At 40.9% G+C, this 21,402-nt stretch overlaps 2 protein-coding genes across 2 annotated transcripts in view; one reads left to right on the forward strand and one right to left on the reverse strand.

Annotated features, from left to right (window-relative positions):
• Positions 1 to 178: 178 nt before the first annotated feature.
• LOC310903752 (CARD- and ANK-domain containing inflammasome adapter protein-like) lies at positions 179 to 3,826 on the reverse strand. The gene has a single exon (XM_083847605.1). It carries the CDS (start codon positions 3,347 to 3,349, stop codon positions 1,088 to 1,090), a length of 2,262 nt encoding a protein of 753 aa, XP_083703731.1. The 5' UTR covers positions 3,350 to 3,826; the 3' UTR covers positions 179 to 1,087.
• FGGY (FGGY carbohydrate kinase domain containing) overlaps positions 2,935 to 21,402 on the forward strand; it is a 305,857-nt gene continuing 287,389 nt past the window's right edge. The window contains exons 1-3 of the mRNA XM_083847626.1: positions 2,935 to 2,997; positions 6,821 to 6,993; positions 16,384 to 16,629. The gene's annotated coding sequence lies outside the window, so the exon portion shown is untranslated. The remainder of the gene's footprint in view (positions 2,998 to 6,820; positions 6,994 to 16,383; positions 16,630 to 21,402) is intronic.

The raw sequence follows: 21,402 nt of genomic DNA on the forward strand, positions 1-21,402 counted from the left end.
CCCACTAAACCATGTCCCTAAGCACCACGTCCAACCTTCCCTTGAACACCCCCAGGGACGGTGATGCCACCACCTCCCTGGCCAACGCATCCCAATGCCTGACTGCTCTTTCTGAGGAGAAATGTCTCCGAATTTCCAACCTGAACCTCCCCTGGTGCAACTTGAGGCCATTCCCTCTAGTCCTGTCACTGGTTACCTGTGAGAAGAGGCCGACTCCCAGCTCCCCGCACCTTCCTGTCAGGTAGCTGTAGAGAGCAATGAGGTCTCTCATCTGGGAGATGGCAGCAGAAGGGCGTTGTGCTCCTTAAAGCATTGTAACGTGGCCATAAAAATCCCAGTTTTATTCCCACGTGCTTTTCAACGTGTTCCGTTTTGCAAGAAGCATTTGGCCCTTCATGTGGTGGCGCTTCTGTTCACATAGTGAAGGGAAGCGTGAAAGGCCGACTGTCACTGTGAAGAAAATGACCACAGAACACTCAAGAACATGTTTCTGTTCCAAGAGATGGCAATACAAATATTTTGCCTTGAACCAATAAATTCTGTTGCAGCCTTTTTATTCTGAACATCTTTGTGCTGGAATCAATTTGAAAGTGAAATTAATAAACAGAAAATGTGGTAGGTTGATTTCATTCTCTCTGCTCAAAAATACAAAAACAAACTAAATGCTGTAATGAAAGACAGAAAATTGATTTTTTATAGTCCCAGGTTATGTTAAAGTCACGAGATAGGGTATAACACACATGCAAAGGGGGCCAGGCCAATATTGAACGTTAGTGCAGCACCCAGTAGTGCCCTGAAGACAGCAACACTCTGGTAGCAAAGTTTTGGGGCCCCACCACTCCCCTGGTTGGATTATATCAAGCCTCGTGACAGGATTTATTAGCACAAAGAAGTAGCTGTAGTAAATCTGAACGTGACAGATGCTATGTTTAAGATATGGCTTTTGGCTTTTTCTGTGGCCTCTTTTGATTACAGACTTAATTCTGCCTGTCCTAACATAATTCTCAGTCATACTGGGCAACAGCGCTACCCAAATTATTTTAAAGAATAATTCTGCATTTGCATTTAAAATGTTTGCTTTGCATATTCATCTTGTTATTAACATTTTCTTTTTCAAAAGTGTGACAATTTGGGCCTGATTTTCTGTTCTGTTAGATTCTGCTACTTGCAGCGGGGTCTTTTTGAGACTGTTAGCAGCCAGTAGGTTTGCTTTTTCTCCTTGTGACCAGTTTATGAGGGAATTTACAGCATTTAAATGACCGGCCTTGCAAGCACAATGCAACGGAGTGTCCTTGCTGTTGTCTAAGGCATTGATGGCTGCCCCGTAACTCAGTAACAAATTTATCAAGTCACTGTGTCCATATTCCGCTGCAATATGCAGTGCAGTCTTTCTCCATATGTTTCTGTCATCAATATTCTTATTTTTCCCTGATGTCAGAAGAAGTTTTACAATCTCCGTGTTTCCTTTGATGGCCGCATAGTGCATTGGAGTACATCCATCCATGTCCTTAACCCCAGGTCTTCCTTTTGTAGCCAACAGAACTCTGACGACGCTGAGATGTCCTCTCTCAGCTGCAGCGTGCAGGGGGGTCCTTTTCTCTTTGTCTTGTGCGTTGGGGTCAGTGTTAGCATTCAGAAGCATCTCCACCATTGTTTTGTCTCCTTTTTCAGAAGCATAATGTAAAGGTGATTTTGACTGCCTATCCTTAGCATTAACACTGGCTTTGTGGTGCAGCAGCTCTTGGGCAACTTCATTGTTACCTCTCTGACTTGCAACATGCAGAGGAGTCACCAGCTCTTTAGTGACAGCATTAACTTTGGCCCCAGCATTAACTAACAGGCTAACTAATGCTGCTTTATTATGCAGTGCAGCGACATGGAGCGGGGTTTCATCAGCCCGATTCGTAAGGTTAACGTCCATCCCTTTGCGCAGGAGCAGATTTGTGATGGGGGCAGCCCCGGCCTGAACTGCCAAGTGCAAAGCTGAGTCTGAAGCAGGAGTCTTTATTCCCAAGTTTGCTCCCTTTTCGATTAGAACTTGTGCGGACTCAGCCTTGCCTGTTTCGCATGCCAGGAGTAAAGGGGTGTACTGCATTTTGTTGTAGGCGTTCACATCTGTACCTCGGTCAGCTAAAGCCGCTACAACACCGTGCAGATTTTTCTGTACAGCTTTAAAAAGAGTTGACTCCATCAAGTCAGATGGCAGATCTTTAGAATATCCTAGCAGCATTTTGAAGATGGATGGGTGGTTGCTGTTGAAGGCTCTTTCAGCCATACTGGAATCAACCCTGGCTCCGGCCTCTAGCAGTACTTTTGCAGTGTTTTCAAACCCACGAGAAAGAGCGTAACTGAGAGCGGTCTGTCCTCGTCCGTCCTTCCCATCAATGGAGGCACCGCTCTTTAAAAGCATTTTCACCAGACTGCTGTCATCTTTAAGAGCTGCCCTGTGCAAAAAGTTGTGCTGGTTCCTGTAGCTTCTTGCCTCTTCTCTCAGGAGCACCTTCAGTATGTGACCGTGGCTGTTCTGCGCGGCCACATGAAGCGGCATCTTGCCTTCTTTATCCAAGCTGTACATGGAAGCGCCGCACCGCAGAAGCACTTTCACCGCATCACCGTGGCCCTTCTCAGCAGCCCTGTGCAGTGGTGTTCTTCCTTTCTTGTCCTTCACATCTGGCTTAGCACCTTTGCTGATCAAATATTCCATTATTGCTAGGTGTCCATTAGTGGCTGCAACATGCAGAAGGGTTTCTCTTGAGGAGTTTAGTGCGTTAATATCATTATCTTTCAGTGTTTTCTCTAACTCAGAAAGACAGCCCTTAGCAGCTGCACCAAAGATGCCTCTATCAGAGTGACCTTTTCTAGGTTTTGCTGCTCTTGAAAGTTGGGTTTCTCTTTTCCTGGTCTTAATAGCCCAATCTTGCTTTTTTCTTCTAGGACTCACATTTTTTTCCTGGTGCCGTTCACTGCTATTTTCAAACCAAACCTTGTCTTTTTCGAGTAAGTATCCTACCAATTGTCTTCTTGCATCTCTGATACTTTCATTAACTTCGCTGACATATTTTCTCATCTCGTTATAAAGTTTTGGCTCCACCTGCTTTAAACAAGGATAAAAAAAGAGCCTGCAGGCTCGTTCGCCTTGAGAAATCAGTATGTCTAAAACTCGGGAGTTCTTTTCTGTTCGTGTCCTGTAGAAACTCATGACCATCTTTTTTTCTGGGGAAAAAATACCATTGTCTATCAGCCAGTTCAGCAGGTGGTCTGGGTCATTTATGCCTTCTATTAGCTCCTCTCTTTTAATTCGTAGGACTTCAATTGCATATGGGTTTGTAAACAGGCTGGTTGAATGCATGGTCACGTTGATAAGCGAAGAGAACTGAGCTGTTGTTCGACGTTTGGAGTTAAGTACGAAGTAGCAAAGTGGGATCACATCACTGCATGCAGTCTTTTTTTATAGAACTATGAACCAGCAGTTGTTGTAGTTCAGTGATAAGTCTTTACAGAATGAGAAAGAAAGCAAAACTCTCTCACCTTTAGTTTTCCAGTTTTGTTAGAAGTCCTTTGATCTTCTCTGTTCTCGCCTAGCAACAAGTGACGTTTAATAACAAAACAAAAATCGGTGATTTATAAAGATAGTCCACTCGGAAGACTTCTTCCAGACTTTTAAATGTAAAATAAGGGAGGAAAAAAATGCTTCTGCGAAGCTGGTGTTTTAATACAAGGTTTGGGTTTACCAGGTTCCTTTGGGCCAAGCTGTTTTTTGTAGGTGCCGAAATGGCCAGTCTTTTAGACATGACAAAAGAAAATCAGCAGCGTAGTTACAGTTGCTATGATTGCATACTTTGTACTGTCTTAAATGAAAGAGTACACGTTGCCAGCTATGTAGGTGAAAGCCCTGTAATGTAATGAAATGAAAACATGAAGATCGAGATAAAAATAAGCTGTCTAAGGCAGCTGGCTATAAAAAGCGTTCCAGCCTTTCTATTACGAGTTACAACTTCAGTCTGTGAGGTGTGTTTGACTTTAAGGTTATTTAGCTTGTCATTCTTAAAACCTGCCTGGAACATAATTCTTTTACATGAGGTGGATCAAGGTGTGTGATTCAGTACACAACGTTTAAAGTATAATTAAGTAAGGCTTCAAATCTGTGAGTATGTATAGTCCTCCGTATGGGTGTAGGACCTTTGAATCTAGCTGTAATTAATTTAACTTATTGGTGTATAAATCCCTCACGGAGAGAAGTAAATACAGTAATAATCATCTGCATATTTGGAAAACAATTGACAGAGAAATTAAGATGACAGGATTCTGTAAGAGCAAGAAGTAAAATGAGTTGAAAAACTGACAGCTTGACCTTATTTAAGCAAATGGGAAATTTTGCCATCTGTTTCTTTACTCAGTGCCCTTTCTATCGGGTCCTGCTACCTTTGCGTGTATTTTCTTTAATAGTATGTACAATGTGACTGATAAGATTTTTTTTTTTTTGAAGTTGACTTTATATGTAAGACTACAAAAATTACTATATTAAAAAAAATATTTATTAAATAAATAGCCAGGAAAATCAAGACTTTAATATATGTTTTGAAAGCCAGCCAGTTACCAAGTCAGCAAATTTGACAGCCAATTTAAGAGCCCAATAATTCCTCTGAAATGCAAAGGAGGGCACTGCACCAAGAACAGCAAAACTTTTGTCATTTAGTTAATCATTGTTAACACTTAACATGGAAAACTCGAGTTTATTGTAAGGAGTCAGAGGTCTGAATTGTGCTCCCAAAACTGCTAATGACTCAGTCTGTGATCTGCAAATCATTTAATCTTCAGGCCTGACTCAACAAAGTACTGAAGATATATCTGTCTTGAGTAAATTAATAGTCCTTACTCAAAGGTTGCTGGAATGGGATCTTTATGCCTTCACTGTCATTGTTCCACTGCAAAACAGAGGTAGCGACGCTTGATTTCCCTCACAGGAAAGTTTTGAGCTCTATCAGTGGAAAATGTCACGTGAGTGCTAAGCAGTATCGTTAATAGAGAAAGCACACAAAAAATCTGAAACTCCGGAAAAAATTAAAAACAGAAATTGTGATATTCTTTAAGAGTCTAGTAGTACGGCAGTAATTTCCTAATGTGCTGAGTACAGAAATTGTCCTACTAAACTGTGCTAATTACAGGGTGCAGTACTCTTAACTGGCCTTGAGGAGGAACATTTGAACAATATATGCACGCAAGGTCTCTTTTAGAGCCACTGTGAGACTTTATTTTTGGAAAATAACATGCAGTAAATTACTTGTTACTAGATGCAAATCCTAGGCTTCAAAACATAATTTTGCATATTTTTTTAAAAAGTTCTTTATATGCATGTGACATGAGGAAATTCTCTGTTAAAACAAGAACCGTGTTTGTCAAGAAAATTTTGGAAGCGGGTTGTACGGATTAATTTTCAGAAATTACATTTGAAAATTCTTTATTTTTTAATTAGTGTTTTAAGTACTTTTAGAATTAAGTCTTTGTTCCAGTAATGACCTCAAAAAAGAATAAAAACCCAAGCAGCTGAGAAGAAAAGATATTCATGATGGGCTATTTGAAGCACGCGTTCTGTTTATATCTTTTGAACTTATTAACTCTACTTATTTGAAATATAAGTGTGTTAGGGAAGGAAGCTATATTAAAGTTCCACATCTCCACATCCTTTAATTAAGTGCATGAGACCACACACGTGTAGGATCACCAGGAAGCTCTTCATTAAAAATCAGAATGGCAAAACTTAATAATACTAAGGCAGATCTTGGGCCTTCCATATTATCTTTTACTTGTATCTGTTGTCTAAGGGGCATAAGGAGATTTTTTTCTTGCTAAATGCTTTACAGGTCAGTTTCATTTTTGCTGGGATCTTTAGCTCAACATATCCAAGGGCTTTTCCTTATTAAGTTATTTTTAATAGAAAGGGAAATGGTAGATTTTGCTTCTGTCTTCTTTGTAACATAGCACTTTAGGATCTTTGTGTTCAGCAGTATGGAGATGGAGCAGATCAGCATGCAAACGTTGAGGAACTTCTGTGCTTTCCTCCAGAAGGGCATAGGATACGCTTCTGGCTGGGACTAGGGCAGGTTCAGCTTCAGTGGGATCCTCGGAGAAACATAGGTGTGCTGCTGGTATTTTAATTAGGTGTTGCCAAGAAGCCTGTAGTGAGCAGATTATCTTGACAGATATACTGAAATTCTTTACCATAAGCTCTCATGTCATTGTTAAATACAGAAGCAAGACTCTGTGTAAATGCAAATTTACATAGAAAAGACCTAATTTGGATAGATCTGTGTATGCTCTGTGGGAGGGTGTCAGCTGAGAGCGGCATGACAGGGTTTAGAGCAGGCCTGGAAAAGGGCAGGTGATGCTATTGATAGAGAAGGTCTGCATTTTGGCCTCTGCTGAGTGATTTCAGTTAGGGAGCATCTAATCACCATTTTAACCCAGCTGTCGCTGGTCGGAGAAAGGAGGCTTGAGCCAGTTATTTCGTATGTGGAATCTCAGTTTTGCTACTTGTGTCCTTGGGCAAATCACTTAATCTCAGTGCCCTGTTTACACAAGCATTAAAAAAGGAAAATTTTTTCTACCTCACAGACATGTCCTGTGTGTTTATTAATGGTGGTGCAGCGCTTTGAAGTTCCAGAGCGCTTTGAAGTTTCTGTCCTTTGAAGTATTGTTTTCTGCCTTCTCAGAGATGAACATTTATTTCTTAAATTAACACGTGCCCGTGTTTTCCAGCCTATTTTATGTTGCAATGCCACCATCAAACAGACGTTTAATTTTCTTTATTTTAATTTCTCAGAGATGAAAGCAACCAAAACTACACCTTGCATGCTGTTGAGCCACCATTTGCGACGAGGAGGACCGAGGGACCTGCAGAGGTCACCATTTCTCCACCGAGGCTCTCCCCCTCTCAGCGAGGAACTTCCAGCTGCGGTTACTGCCTTCTGCTGAAACTGCATGTGCTGCAGCCGAGTGAGTGACTGCCAGTAACTTCTTGGGTTCTCTTGGGCATTTTCTTGACAAAATTGATGGAAAGCCAAGCATTAATAACACGGTTTCGCTCACCGTGATATTTTTATGTTTCCCAATGTGTGCTTTAATTTCACTGAAGACAATTGTTTGTAGTAATGCCAGCTGTTTATTGGAAACATATCTCACTGTAGAATAACCAGTTTGTACGAGATAGCAAAGCCAACGTCATTATCTAAACATAAGGGATGGGGAAACGTATCTGGGTAATCAAGGCATTGTCATTAACAAACATGGCTCAGGAATAAAGCTTTGTTCTGGATAACCAGAAATCTAAGTGTGGCCTGGCTAGTTGAGGTTGAACTATATTTAGGTATAGTTAGATTGAGAAACAGCAGCGTATGAAGTGTTCGTGGTGATGATTAGAGCGTACTTGACTTATTATAACAGTGGAAGAGAAGCTGACTAGTCAGAACGTCTGCAAGAGAGACAAAGTGTAGTGCTTGGTTTTGCCTGAAGATTAACGACAATAAATTAGGGAAGTCGAAAGGGGAGCTTTGGCACAGAGCGGTCCTGTTTGTGTTTAGTCACATTTCTGCCCAGAGCAGACCTGGGGCCTTCCTGGTACTGGGAAGCCTCTGCCCGGCTGGTATTTAAACGCGAGGTATTCCCAGGAGCAGTGCCATCCTCCCAGCGGCACTGGCACACGAGAACATGCCTGCCCTCGGGGGCCCGGCTGGGGCCTCCTGGAGGGGGGAAAGCTGATCTGTCCAGCCTCGTGCTTTGCACCTCACCCCGCGCACTGGGCTCCCATCTCATCCTCGCTGCAGCTCGCATGCTGGCAGCACTGAACCACCCCTGCCGAGTGCCCCGTGCCAGGTCCTGTCCTTAAAAAGCTGCCTCGCAGACAGCACGGCTCCCCAGCCTCCTCCAAAAGTCATGGATGCCTTCAAAATACTAAGTAATAATACAACAGCTGATATAATAACTCAGGTATTTTAGTCTATTTACAATGCAGGTCACAAACAATGTTATCCTAACACTACAATACCATTTCCTCAAGTATAAACAAATGAAGATCCTATTAAGTGCTGCACTTCTGCAATGCAAAATGTTATTTTTCCAAAGATTACTATGTACTTTTATGAGATTCCATCCTGGGGTATTGTAAGTGGGTAATACCCATCGGTGAAGTGCCACAGATGGCTGTAAACGCCGTGAGAGCAGACTGTGTATCCGGATCGAACTGCAGAAGTGAGGCCCAATGTTACATAAATCATCCAAAGTGAGGATTAGGATTGTTTTTCTGTTCACCGTGGATATATTAGTGAGGTTTTAGAAGAGCGACCAAACTACTTAGACAGCTTTTTTTTTGCCGTTCAGGTTTTTTGAGTAATTAGATTTAGGTATTCTTCCAAATTCTCCATGGAATTACTCACCAGGTAGTTTTCCCAGAAGCAATGGAGCAGTGGTAGAAGGAAAAAAGGTGTTCTAACTTAGCTTCACACAGCTGAGGAAAAGCAAGGTGCTTGTTTCAAGACATAATAAATAGGGTAAAAGTTACCCTGAAACAAACAGAAAAATTGTTGGCAATGATATGATGAAATATGCATTTAGTTACTGAAATTTACATAATGCAAAGGGCAAAAAAGAAAAATAACTACTTTTATGTCTGGTGATTATCAAGAGTTGTCTGTTTCCATACGCATTTATTCTGCAGAAATCTTTGCTGTCACAAGCTTAATTTAAGAACTAATTTGTCTGTTAATTCCTAAACCCATATGGACACTAATACTGATTTTACTAATGAGGAGAAATCATTCTCCAATAATTGGCTTGAAGTTGTATCAATGTTGTGATTTTTACCTTATCGTTTTAGGTGTTTAAATGTGTCTTTTCACCCCAACCCTAACAGAAAGCAGTTATGGCAAGATGTTAGTCCTCAAGTCATTAGCATGAAATGTAAATGAAGTACGAGTATTAAGTTACTAAATGCTGAGGCATCTTCAGGGATCAGCAAAACCAAATGGAGAGCAGGCGAGTTGGTTTGTTTTGTTTTTCTGTTTTTTGGTTTTTTTTTTCAGAACAGGCAGATTTTTTTTTTCCATTTTAAACCAAACAAGCCCTTGTGGTTTTGAGTCAGGAACGTACACTTTGTCAGTGAAATCTTACAGAAGGAAATACTTCGTTAAAGTTCTTTAACTGTTGAAGGCCGGGATCCTCCCTCCCCACGGCCCCTGTGCTCACTGGGCTCCCCTTGCAGGCAGCGTTGCTCCCAGAAGGTGACCGTGGTGGTGCCACCGCATCTCCTGCGGAAGCCTTTTGGCCTGATTTGCTTTGCAGAGCTACAGTAGCTTGTGGAAAACTGCTCTGAATTCAAACCAGTACGCAGGCAGGATTTTGTTCCTACTGATTATAAAATGCTGTAGAGATTAATAGAGACTAATGGGACTTTGAAAGGAAATAATGTTTTGGCACATCATAAACCAGTTTTAATTGCTGTTATTTATTAAGGTATTACAGTTAGATGTCAAGCATCAGACATAGTACAGACATTTACCTGAACAATGTCTTGCCAATGAAGTCTCCCCCTTCCCAATGAAATTTTCCCCTCTCTGAGGAATCCATTTATGTATATAAATTTTATTTATTATGTCAAAAGAATTTTCAAAACCATTTATTTTAGTTCCACAGTTGTTTTTTCTGAACCTGAAGAAATATAAAACTTTTTAATTCAGTGTGGAAAACCATCTCAATATTTTTTTTTTATTCTGGTAAGAAAAACTACTTTGTAATTACTCTGTAAAAGACACAGTGTGCCTTCTGAATTAGCTGTGGTAAATTTTAGGTTCAAGTAACACCACCAGCAGGAAAAAGCTACTGTAGTCTTGTAAATGGGAAAGCAGACAGTGGGGACTGGGAGCTCAGGTAATTTCCCTCCTTAAAGCTGTCTGAGGGCAATTGGGCCTGGCTGAGTCAAATTGGTCTTCCTGATGGGCTTGTACGTAGGAGGAGATTCCCTGCATCTCTTGCTTTCTCCGTAGCTGTCATCCAGGCCTCCATAAGCTTTGGTTATTATTATTTTTCTTAATATTCTAGTTCTGCTTCTTGTCTCTCTCCCTGTTTACCTTGAAAATGGTTCCCATATTCCCTGCTCCCTGAGCTTGGACAGGTAGCTATTTCACTGTCGGTCCTTTAGGTTTTTCTTACTGCTGTAGTTTTGCAGAGGACTGGGAAAGCACTGGGTCAAAAATTCAGCGCAACCTTGCGAATCTTCAGTGGAAGAAATTCCTTTATTATTTCTTTGTTTCTCAGTTTTTCAGTAGCATCGTTCACCACTGTACAGAAAGGCAAGGCAACTCAGGGCTAAGAGAGAGCCAGGCAACGCTGGTTTAGCTTGTCTTCATCACTTTTTTATTCTTTTTCTTTTGTTCTAGTATTCTATATTTAGAGAAATAGTAGGTTATTCTCAGTTATTTCATATTAAATGGCTAAAATTTAAGTTTCACTTATTTTCTACCTGCCTTCATATATCTATCACCATTAGATCTTCACTACTCTATCTAAATTATAGCACTTTTCTAGTCTTTGGACAATTCAAATTATTCAAGGGGATTTTTATGCTTTTTTTTTTTTTTTTTAATCAGGATTTTTCCCCCCTTTTTTCCTGGAAAAGATTTTATGGAAGCATTTCTTTCTTCCTTTTTTTTTTCCCATTTTTTTTCTTTTTTTTTTCCCATTTACCTTTATTGTGATTCAGTTGAACTCCATCCTGGTCAACTAGTTAAAATCATCTTATGTTTATGCTTGTTGTACATCAAAACAAAGTTTAACTTGCCTGGTATATAGCAATGCTATCAAATCATCACCATGTACTGTTTCTTTCTTGTTAGTGTTTTAATCTGTTCACAATGCTGTAATTTGGTTGGTAGCTTTTCTTCTGTTTCACAGCATTTCTCTTGCTAGTGTTTTCTGAGGCAGAGCGCATCAATTCTTTCATGTTATCTCCTCATTCCACTTCTGACTGCTTCCCCTGTCCCTCTGACAAAGCCATTTGATCTCTGGCTTTGGCTGACTGTGCTGGTTCCCCAGACCGTCTGTGTCTCCTTGTTTGTCAGCATCTGGATTCTCGTGCCTCACCTTGGCTCCAGATCAGAAAGTGTGTAAGTACATATTCGACTATAGAGAGGTGCTTCACTGGAGTGCAGGTTTGATTCCCAAAAACTTCAGTAAAACATTAGCAGCTTCTATCTTTTGGAATTCAGAACCGTGCTGAAGCACGGAGGAAGTGATTAGCTGCTGCTCTGGATCAGGGCCTCAGCCCTCCTCCTGTCTGACTCCACGTGAGACACCCGTGCTGACTTGGGTCGCTCCCTAAATCACAAAGCCCTGACAACTCCTCCAGATTCATGGCGTTTGCTTTCCTTGGCATATCCCAAAACATCCTTCTCTGTTCAGCTGCACCTGTGATATTCCAGCAGCTCTCTTTGTTCCCAAGCCATTATGTCTTCCTACTCAAATTTCCATTCAAAGAGTGATTCATCCAGCAGGGGAAAGGCATGACCTAGCTGCCCCCTCAGTTTCCATCGCTTTGCAAATCATGTGCAGTCTCATCTGAACCGGAGCTTTCATTTCAGACTTCTCTCTTCCCTTTCCTTAAACTATTTTTTTTATTCCTTATTCCTGTAGAAAACCCTGAGAGCAGAGAAATGTTGGCTGCACAAACAGGCTTTTTTTAAACTAGCTTTGGTCACAAGAGCAGGGAAAACACATCAGCATGGATTTTCTTTCCTCTAGGAATGCCTTTTCTCACAGCAGCTGATTACATACAGTTGTTACCTGTGCCATAGCTACTCTGAGGACAAAGCACACGCCTGACTCATTACACCAGCATGCCAGCATCCTTCTTCTTTTTTTTTTTTTTTTAATAATAGCTTTCATGCTCTGAATTGGTTCTAATGTCCAGCTGGAGAGAATTGCACACCTCCACCAAAAGCCTGTGCAAGAGCTGCATACTCTTCCGTCATTCTTTATGATGCTTTTGATGTCTTCCATTGTACCCTGTATACTACTTTGCTCGTCTTCCTTTGAATACTGTCTTAGACATTTAAAGTCCCCTATTCCCCTTTTTCCTCTGTCATCAAACCCATTAATTTGCAACTTCTGTCTCCTCTGCTGTGCAGTAGAAGCATTCCCTATTTAAGAATTGTTTTCCTTCCCTGCCTAAATAGCCATTCTGGGTTTAAAAGACTCTCAGGGTTAATTTCTGTTCTCCGAGACTTCTGGGACTCCTGCCAGCTGACGTGGTGGATGCTGAAGAGGTACCTACAGCCATTGTAGCCTACCTGTAGGTCTGTTTTCTGCTGTTATGGTTCCCAGTAAAGCAGTCTTTGGCTCAATATGTATCCCATAATAGTACACAGAGTAGTAGTATGTCTGCTAGGGATTTTTAATAGACTCAGATTAAGGAAAATGAGTGATTTTTTTTAACAAGTTCTTGCACAGTGAAGTAGCTACAATAAGTAAAGGGAAGAGCTAGAAAATCACCCTTTTTTTCCTTTTGTCACAAGACGTGGGGAAAGCTTAGTTTCAACTAAGTGTTAACGTAGCATTGTGAGAATGGGATCAGCGTGACATTAAGAAGTGAAAGAAGGGATATTGTAGTGACAGCTCAGACTATATTAAATTCATGCTTAATTCAATAAAGTAGCACTATTAAATTTATCTGAACTAGTCAGAGCTTGCAACAGAATTCAGAGCAAGCTTACTAGAGACTATACATGGCCATGATCTATTTTCTAGAAATATTGGCAAATTTAGCTTAATTTTGGCAGATTACATCCCAGAGTTCTACTTCCCATACTGTTTTGAATTGGTACCTCTGTTCCTTTTCTTTGAGTCTTTTAAATCAAAAACTATTAAATATCTCCTGTGTTCTGTGGGTTTGCTTGTTGTCGGTCAATTTTACAACAGGATGCATTAATGTTATCTCAATATGACTTTCAGTTTTGCATGGATTGGCACCAAACCCACCAGAATGGTAGTTTGCTTCCCCCCTCCTCCTCCTCTTCTACTCACTGGCATAATTTCCATCCAACAAAGCTTTTCAAAAATAAGGAAGGAAAAGGCCTTCCTGTACAAGCTTCCTGTGGATCCTATCCAGATATAAAAGACTTGTGTAAAAGCTTGGCAGGCGATCCCAGCATATGCCACTTAGTGACTTCCTTTTTTTATGTATCGTTCCGTGTACAGCAAATGAATCTGAAAATCGGAGTAATTTTCATTCATTTTTGAATAAGAAATCTTAAATGGTAAATTTCCTATCTGTGTAGAACGCCCACATTTTAAATTAAAAGTTTTGAATGTTGACAGCATTAGTCATAGGAAATCCTGTATGAACATCCAGCACTTAAGTTGGACCTTCCCCTAGATCACACCATAGAAGGAGTTTACAGGAAAACATTCTGTTAGTTTTGAACTCTTCATTGATTTTAACCCTTCACGTGCCATCACGTCTGGTAGAACAGTGTGTTTTTCTGGAGCCCATTTTCTCGAGATTGAAGCGGTATTTAAAATCTATATGTTTCAATGCTAAAATTTTCTGTACTGTAATAATATCAGCTTACACAGCACTTGGATGGACTGCAGTTTGTTCTCCATCCTGTTGCTAGAGACACATGCTGTCTTGGGTAAAAGCGAGGCGCAGGAGCAAGGTAGCACAGGCAGCAGTCCACGTGCCCCTTACTTCGATGCTAGGTGACTGTCTGCGAATGGCAGCGCAGAGGGGAAGGCTTACTGCACCCAGACTTCAGTGCCAGCTGAAGGCTGTCACAGCTTAAAGAACGGGCTGAGAGGACAAATATGTTCAGACTTAACGCTGTCTGCTTCAAGCAAGCTTTATAATGTAACAGTAAAATTGGAAGCTAAAAAAGACAATATAGCTTTGTAAATTAAACCATAACGTGGATGAGGCATGAAATAATACATGCAGCTATGTCGCACAGGGTCATTTTCACATTACACAGGTGAACCAACCTTGATGGTTTCTTTGTCTTTATTTAAAATGAGCCATCCCACAATGGACTTTAAATCTTAAAAAAAATATAAAATAAAATCTAGTTTTCATTTTCACTGAGTGGGAAAATTCCACACATGTCTAGTTATTGTTTAACAGCTGGCTTAAATTGAGGTTTTAGACTTAAGGAAGGAATCCCAGAGCGTGAAGTATCAAATAATACCTAAACTCAAGATGAGGATGAGGCTCGTGACGTTGGGCGCAGCAGGCATAGATTCAGAAAATGAAATTAAAAATATCAGTGCTGTGAAGCCTGCCCTAGTACTCCAGCTTTAGATTGGAGTATAGCAGTGTTTAAATATAGTTTAATTAATGAATCAAAATGTATAGGCTTTAGATTAGGCAAATACTGATGGTTGAAAATGAAAGAAATAACAAGGTATTAAAATGGTCTTTGAGAGCTTTACTTCTATTTTGACTCTTCTGATGAATTAATTTAAACAGCCTTTGGCTTATTTGGGGGGCTTCCATCTTTATAAATGATCATTTTTGGTTGTATAGGCAAAAGTGAGCATTTTTACTGGCTGCATGGAGAGCTTTTGTTGGTTTTAACTTCTACTCATAAAACTCCTTTTCAACTCTGAGACTCACTTCTGAATCTCAAGTAACTTTGAGTCTTCAGGTAATTCAAGTCAGAGTGCAGATCTCCGTGAAGCCCACAGCATTCTGAAGATCTGAACCAGAGAGAGGATTTAGGCCTAGAAACAGTTCTTAGATTTGGGACTTTTGGGTTGTTGTTGGTTTTTTTTGTTGTTGGTTTTCCTTTTTAAGCTAACACCTGGACTGCACCGTAGACCTTCCTTGTGCTTCACAAAGAGCTGTTGTGAGAAGCCTTGTGTGTGACTATGGATTAGTCCCGTGTAAAGCTGTACCTGGGATTTAAACTGAGATTCGCTACTTACAGTGCTGCTGTCTGATGCGAGACCAGCTGAACTCCAGAAGCAGTGAGGAATCTGGTTTTATTTTTGGATGTTAATTGCTAGATCTCGCTTGTGCCCGTTTCTGTACAGTGGTACAGGACAAGGAGTTCTGTTTCTTCTTACTGCCCTTAGAGCATTACTGCCACTGTAGGAGCTAGAGCCCCCTAAAGAGGAAGGGAAAGGAAGAGGCCAGTAGTACTGTGCTTTTCACAGGTTGCCAGGCCTGCATGTCTGTGGCTGAGCTGTATGGCATATTCCCAAAGGGGATAACGTTGGCTTTTCCTTCTTAGATCAGGCTGTGGCCATGTCAGGACACTTAGAATTGAAATTCAAGAGAGAATACCATGAGAAAGACTACAGAACATCAGGCAGTACTGTTCCTAAACTGAGATGCTTATGTTCTTAATTTGCAACAGATTTGGGAATTGAGCTGTTTCTAGCAGAAAAGGAGTAACTTGGTAAGATCTTCCATTCCCTGAGCTCATTACCCTGTTCCTTTTGTCACTTTGTTGTTATTACCTTTAGGGTTTGATTGGAAATGTAACTGGTGTTGCTAGTAGCAAATAGCTGCCACAGATACTAACAGTACGAGCATTTCATTAACCCAGATGCCCGTTCAACCCACAGGCACATAACCGTGGAAGCAACAACAATTGACTTGAAGTTAAAAACCAAGCCTTTCTCATATTGCCAGTCTGGCATTTCCTGTCCAGTGAAAAACACAGAAGCAATTTCTGCTCATAAGAATGATAAACAGTGAACAGAGGGGGCCAAGGAAATAGCTTGTAACTAATTTTGGGTGTGCTGGTGTATTTTGTAAGTAAATTCAAAATAGACATGGAAGCCAACGTCAGGAGCATGTGCAAGAAATTCCATTTGTAAGACTTTGAATAATAACCTCGCTGCCCTCTTAAATAATTTTAAATATATATGCACAAAGTTAGTCATCTCACACAAAGCAGTTTCATAGGCAGGTACACTAAGGACTCCCAGTTCTTGTTCAAGTTAATGGGCGCATGAAAATTGTTCGCTGTGAAAGTCAAACCACGTTTTATAGGTTTGTCCATATGGGAAGTTGGGCTTGTTTAACCCAAAGTGTGAATTCAAATTAAGTTATTAAAACTGGTGCAAGAGCTGCCTGGGCATTTTTGTAGCGCAGTTTAAATTGGGAAGAGTGAATTTAAGAATTCTGACTCAATTTCTGGTAATTTGGAGATTGCTAATGAGCATTTCTTTCAGAGGATGCCACCTCCCTACTGCTGGTTACCTGCACTGAGGTTCTGCTGCTCCATGACCCCTATAACTTCAGTGTTTGTGGTGCTGTCTGCTTAATCAAATAAGGGAAGCAATGCAGATTGAAAAAAACAAACCACTGTTTTTTTTTTTCCTTTTGGCCAGGTTATTTCTAGACGATCAGTTTCCTGCAATATTCTAAGAAGTTCCACCAGCATAAACATAAATAAGTGGAAAAGAAGATGCAAAGAAGGAGGGAAAAAGTGGCTGCTCAAGCTGGCACCGATGTGAAAAAAAAGTGCTTATGTGCATCAAGGCCTGGTGGCTGATCTGTCCCTGCTTGCCTGGCAGCAGCAGCCCTTGCAGCACTGGTGGCCAGCCCTTCAGCTACTGCAGTCCACAAACTGGCAGGTAAATCTAAGTTATTTCATTGATACCTTAAAACACCGCAGCTAAAGCTACCCAAGGTCATGCAGCAAGGCCCCAGGTTGTATCAAAATCAGTGAAATAAGTGTGCATCTTTTAGTGTTTTAATTTAAACTATCCGTTTTAAAGAGCTAGAGCCATGTAACTTTCTGGTGAAGACAGGAGTTTGGTTTGAGGCTCAGCAAATTCCTGGTAAGAGAAAAAGTCTCTTGGGACAAAATGTTTTGCCCTTGCTTCTTTTCTTTCCTTCTACGCTAGAGATTCTGACATCCCTGTTACCCAACATGAGAATACACTATGATTTTTAAACGTGTTTCCTTCCCAGTATGTATCAGTGGCCTGATTTCCAGAACTGGTATTTCTGTCTAGCATCTTTAGGAGTTGTGCTGCTTTTTGGTAACTGTCAATCAGTATTTTGAAAAAATAGAAATATCGGTCAACTTTATTGTTACTTTTGCAAAATTAGGCAGAAGTAAAAGCTGTTAAGTAGCACTGAGGCTCAGCCAGGAGCACTTCCCTAAATACACTAAGCTTAGATGGTTTGAGCAGTGCAGAAGTGGCAAATAAAATTCAGAAGTCTCTAACCAAGCTAAAATATTAAAAGCCCAGCTGAATGTGCACAGAGAAGAGTGGCCTGCTTTTTCACAGGTCACAGCCCTGAAACCTGATGTTGCGGGAAGTTAGATAAAGATGTGCTGCTTCCTGCGGTGCTGCACTGGAAAGATACTGGTTAGAAATCTCTGTTTAAAGGAGAAGGAAACTGGACAAAGACCACTAAATTCTGCTTGCTTTCCATCGTTTAAAGAAGGAAACTTTGCTGCTAGCTTTTCAAGGGCTATCTTTGTTCGGTAATCTTGTCGCAGACTAATTGTAAATTCTTGCAATGTCACTCCTAAAGGCAGCTATGCTTAGAGCATAGCTTTACGTAGTTTTTATGTAATTTGACATATAAAAGCAATTTGTTAAATAATTAGAATATTTATATTTAGAAATTAACTGGTTCAGTCAGGAGGGAGAATGGGCGATCTGTATGATAGCAAAGCCAAACAGGAAAACTAAAGGTGCGTTTTGAGATTTTGGGTTCCTTTTCTCCCTTTTAGGTATTTGGGTCAGACACTTAGTGATTATTCAGCATGATAAGGATCATATCTTGACTGGGGCCCAGACATACCACTGGAGGGTTCGTAATGAGTCTTGTTTTTAATGACTTGTTGTAAGGAGTTTTGAACAGTTAATGTTTGGGGATACTTTATTGTTTGTGTAGGGAAAAATAGCGTACATTATGTGTGTGATGCAGTAGAATAAAACTTTGCATATGGAAAGTTATTCATTGCTAACACATGGTGGATGTTTACAGAACTTTTCCGTTTAGTAAAAGGAATCGTCTCCTGATCCTAATCAGGTAATCATTACAGCCAGGTTTCATCCTATCGGAGTAGAGGCTTTTAAGTTAAAGAATGAGACAGCTGACTTACAGGCACGTCCCATTAGCCCTGTAGTTTACCCAAGCCCCTCTCTCTGAAGATGCATGTGCTTTTCTGTTGATTATAAAGGGAACCCATGGTGCCTCCTAACCTAGATAACTTAATTGAATAAATCCTTACCTATATCTTTGAAGTGTTATGGCTTTGTTTCAAGAGGAACTTTCTGTGTTTGACTTTTCAAGGTGAAAATAAAGAACAACCAGAGCTTGTAAGGTGGGTGCACCAGCCAACAATTTTTACTATTGTTAAAAGTTCTAAAACTACTTTTGGATGAAAATGAACTTTTCATTCACAAGCTGCCAAGGCACTGTGATTTGTGGTCATGCAGAGGTCAGCAACTTTGAAATCTCATTACTTGAAATAGGTAGGCTTCAATTTTTGTAGTACTAAGCTGTGCTTTTAAACCTGCCAATAATCTATCTAGTGGGGATTCAAGCTTCTGAAGTTAACTTTCTTCATTACCGGGTACTATGTGAATTTCTCTGTGAGTTTGAATAGCAACATTCACTGGATCGTACCAGCATTATGCTTGTTTTTGTGACTTGTTATCTGAGATGTAAAAAGCGTGATAACAGGAGTTATCCCCATTAAGTTAGTATCGTGGATGAGAATTCAGAAAAATAGGCAGAGGTGCTGGGTTTTGAACCCTTTGGGTCCTCTGAAATAACTGTGATTATTTTGTGATTACAGTGATGCAGGATGTCCCTACTCATTGCAGTGATTATTTTAAGAATTTAGTGGAGCTGTTCATTTTTAACTTTTTATTTATATATTTTTAAACATCTGCATGATAGCAGCTTTCCTCTGAAGACTTTTCTGGCTACTACACCGTCTAAGCAGAATCTCGTGTTGCAGGTATCTGTGCAGCTTGTTCCAGGACTGTTTGTTTTTGAGCTCCATCTGCTGGAATTGTGTCCTGTTTCCCACATCTTCGGTGTTATTAAGCTGTCAGGTTTCACAGGAATTGTTTTAGATTTAAAAGAGAATAAAGAACAAAGTTCAGTTTGGAGGATTGCTAGCAAGTTGCTGGTCCTTTTGTTTATGGCATCAACATAAAAATTGCTTGGAGAATTCGAGGCTCAAAACACAAAGTGATTGTGAGACTGAGGAGGATAAGTGTTAGTTCTGCTTTTGTTTACAGAGTTAGTTTCTAGGTGTTTTATAGAGATTTGGATTAATCAGGTCAGGTCATAACCTATTCAGTTCTGTCTTACTAAAGATTTCAAAAATAGGTTATGTACTTCACTCATTTTTCTGAATTAGTTTTTCCCCCCAATGTCTGTTGTTACTCTGTAACTGAGAAAATTAGCAGCATTTTCAATATTTAATTAACTCTTTAAAAAGCTGTGCTTTCCCATTGTAACTCTGTTTCTACTATTTCTGAATATTTAAGGACAGAAGGGACCATGATGAACATCTAATTTGATTTCTGGAGTTCCATTGTTCCTTAACAAAAACGTACGGCAAAGAATAATGCGCAGAATTGGAACGGAGGGCCCTGCTGTGCAAAACCACTTTATAACTGTTTAAGTAGTCAGAGGCTTTCATGGTAAATTATATGATGACTTCCTACAAGTTCTCTTTGTAAGAAGCACCAGTTCTGTTCGATACACACGATAATGTATATGTGTAGAATTAGGACTGCCGCCAGTCTTCGGGTGCAGGCAGCGGTGCTGGCAGCGCGTGTAATTCTAAAGAACGAGCACTTCTCTGGAATGATCCCTTCTCAAAAAGCAACCCACCTACGTTGTCTTTTTCTTTAGCTGGAAGGCTAATACCACCTTCCTTCTACCTGACCCATAGCGAATGTTACTGAAGTAGATTGTGCTTTGTAATGGGTTTCTGTATACAGTAATTTCAAATATTATTTCCTTGCCATCTGTCTGCCTGTTAGCAATATTTTGTGTTCACTTATGATCGCAATTTTATTTTTTTTTTCAATATACCAAACTTTGCCTGAACTAGTTTAAGTTTCTTGGTATGGGTGAATCTCCAGTTTTACCTATGTCTTGGGGACGGGTTGGGAGGAAGAGATGGAGAACAGAGAAGGCACGAGGGGTGATATTAAACATACGTGTTCCCTAGGCTTCTGCATGGGACAAAACTGCCAGTCTGTTTTCCACGCAGGTTTAGAGGGATACTCTGCAGCTCATGACAGGTTCCTGTAAAACGGAAAGGTAGCCAAGGCATCTCTTGGCTGTTGGGCTTTGCCATTAGGTGGGCACGTGCTGCCTTAGGCTGGTACTGAATGCCATGGTTTGAGGTCAGACCTGCAGAGAACCGGGCGATTCAACAACGGAGGGCTCTGCTGCTGTGCTCTGAGGTTAAAACTGGCTGGTAGGCAACTCTGTGCCACTAGAATAAGTTAGATCATTACTGCTATTTCTGTAATGACAAGTAATTTGGATTTAAAAGTATTCAGCAGTAATCACGGTCAAACCCCCAGTGCAGCTCACCTCTGCTCCTGGGACAGAAGTGTGAGGCGCTTGCCGTTGTTAGTACGGACCCAAATTCTAATTAATATCTCCGTAACCCAAACATGTTGTTCTGATTAGCCGCTCTTTGCCTAGGCATTTCTGCACAGCCTGCCCTGTTTGAAACCCTGCCTTTTTCTGACTTCACTTCCTGAATCCGTTGACAACACTCACAGCCAAACAAAATACATGTTCACAATGCTGTTATTTGCAAAATATTCCCTTGTGAGTACAGCTGGGGCAACAAAAAGAGAGTTTCTTTCTGAATCTCAAAGAGAGCTGACTTTTCCTTATAAAAGCGAGGCGCACAATGCATTAGGCAATTTTAATCTCGAGTTAAGTAGGTGTTAAAACTTTACATTTCACCACATATAAACGCACGCATGTCTTTCATTACAGTCATGTGTATTGATTACCGAGCCATCTAGTAATACGCGAAGAGCGCTGAATTCTAGTCTCTGCTGAAGTGAACCACGCAGCGACAGGCTCACAGCCCACCACGCTGTGTACAAAACAGACGGAGGCGACGCAAACTTTTCTTTGCCTCGTCTCGGGCCTGATCCTGACACAAGGTCTAAGAAAGGATTCGTGCTCCGGTGCCCCTCGTCTCCTTGCGGCTCTGCACGTTGGCACCAAAACCCACCTTGCTTGATGGCAGAGTCTCTGCCGGGCTGGGCCGAGCCCAGCAGCCCACGTCACGCCGGCCGGCCGGTGCCCACGTAGGGAGCAGCGCTGCTCCTCAGTGACTTTGTGCCGGTGCCACGGAGCGTCGTGCTGGAGAGGGACGAGACGTAACCGCA

The sequence above is a fragment of the Anser anser genome (genome assembly GCF_964211835.1).
Source record: "Anser anser genome assembly, chromosome: 8".
Classification (NCBI taxonomy): domain Eukaryota; kingdom Metazoa; phylum Chordata; class Aves; order Anseriformes; family Anatidae; genus Anser; species Anser anser.

Coding starts and splice junctions, on each gene's coding strand:
- LOC310903752 (XM_083847605.1), bottom strand. CDS start 3,349: ATGCATTCAACCAGCCTGTTTACAAACCCATATGCAATTGAAGTCCTA.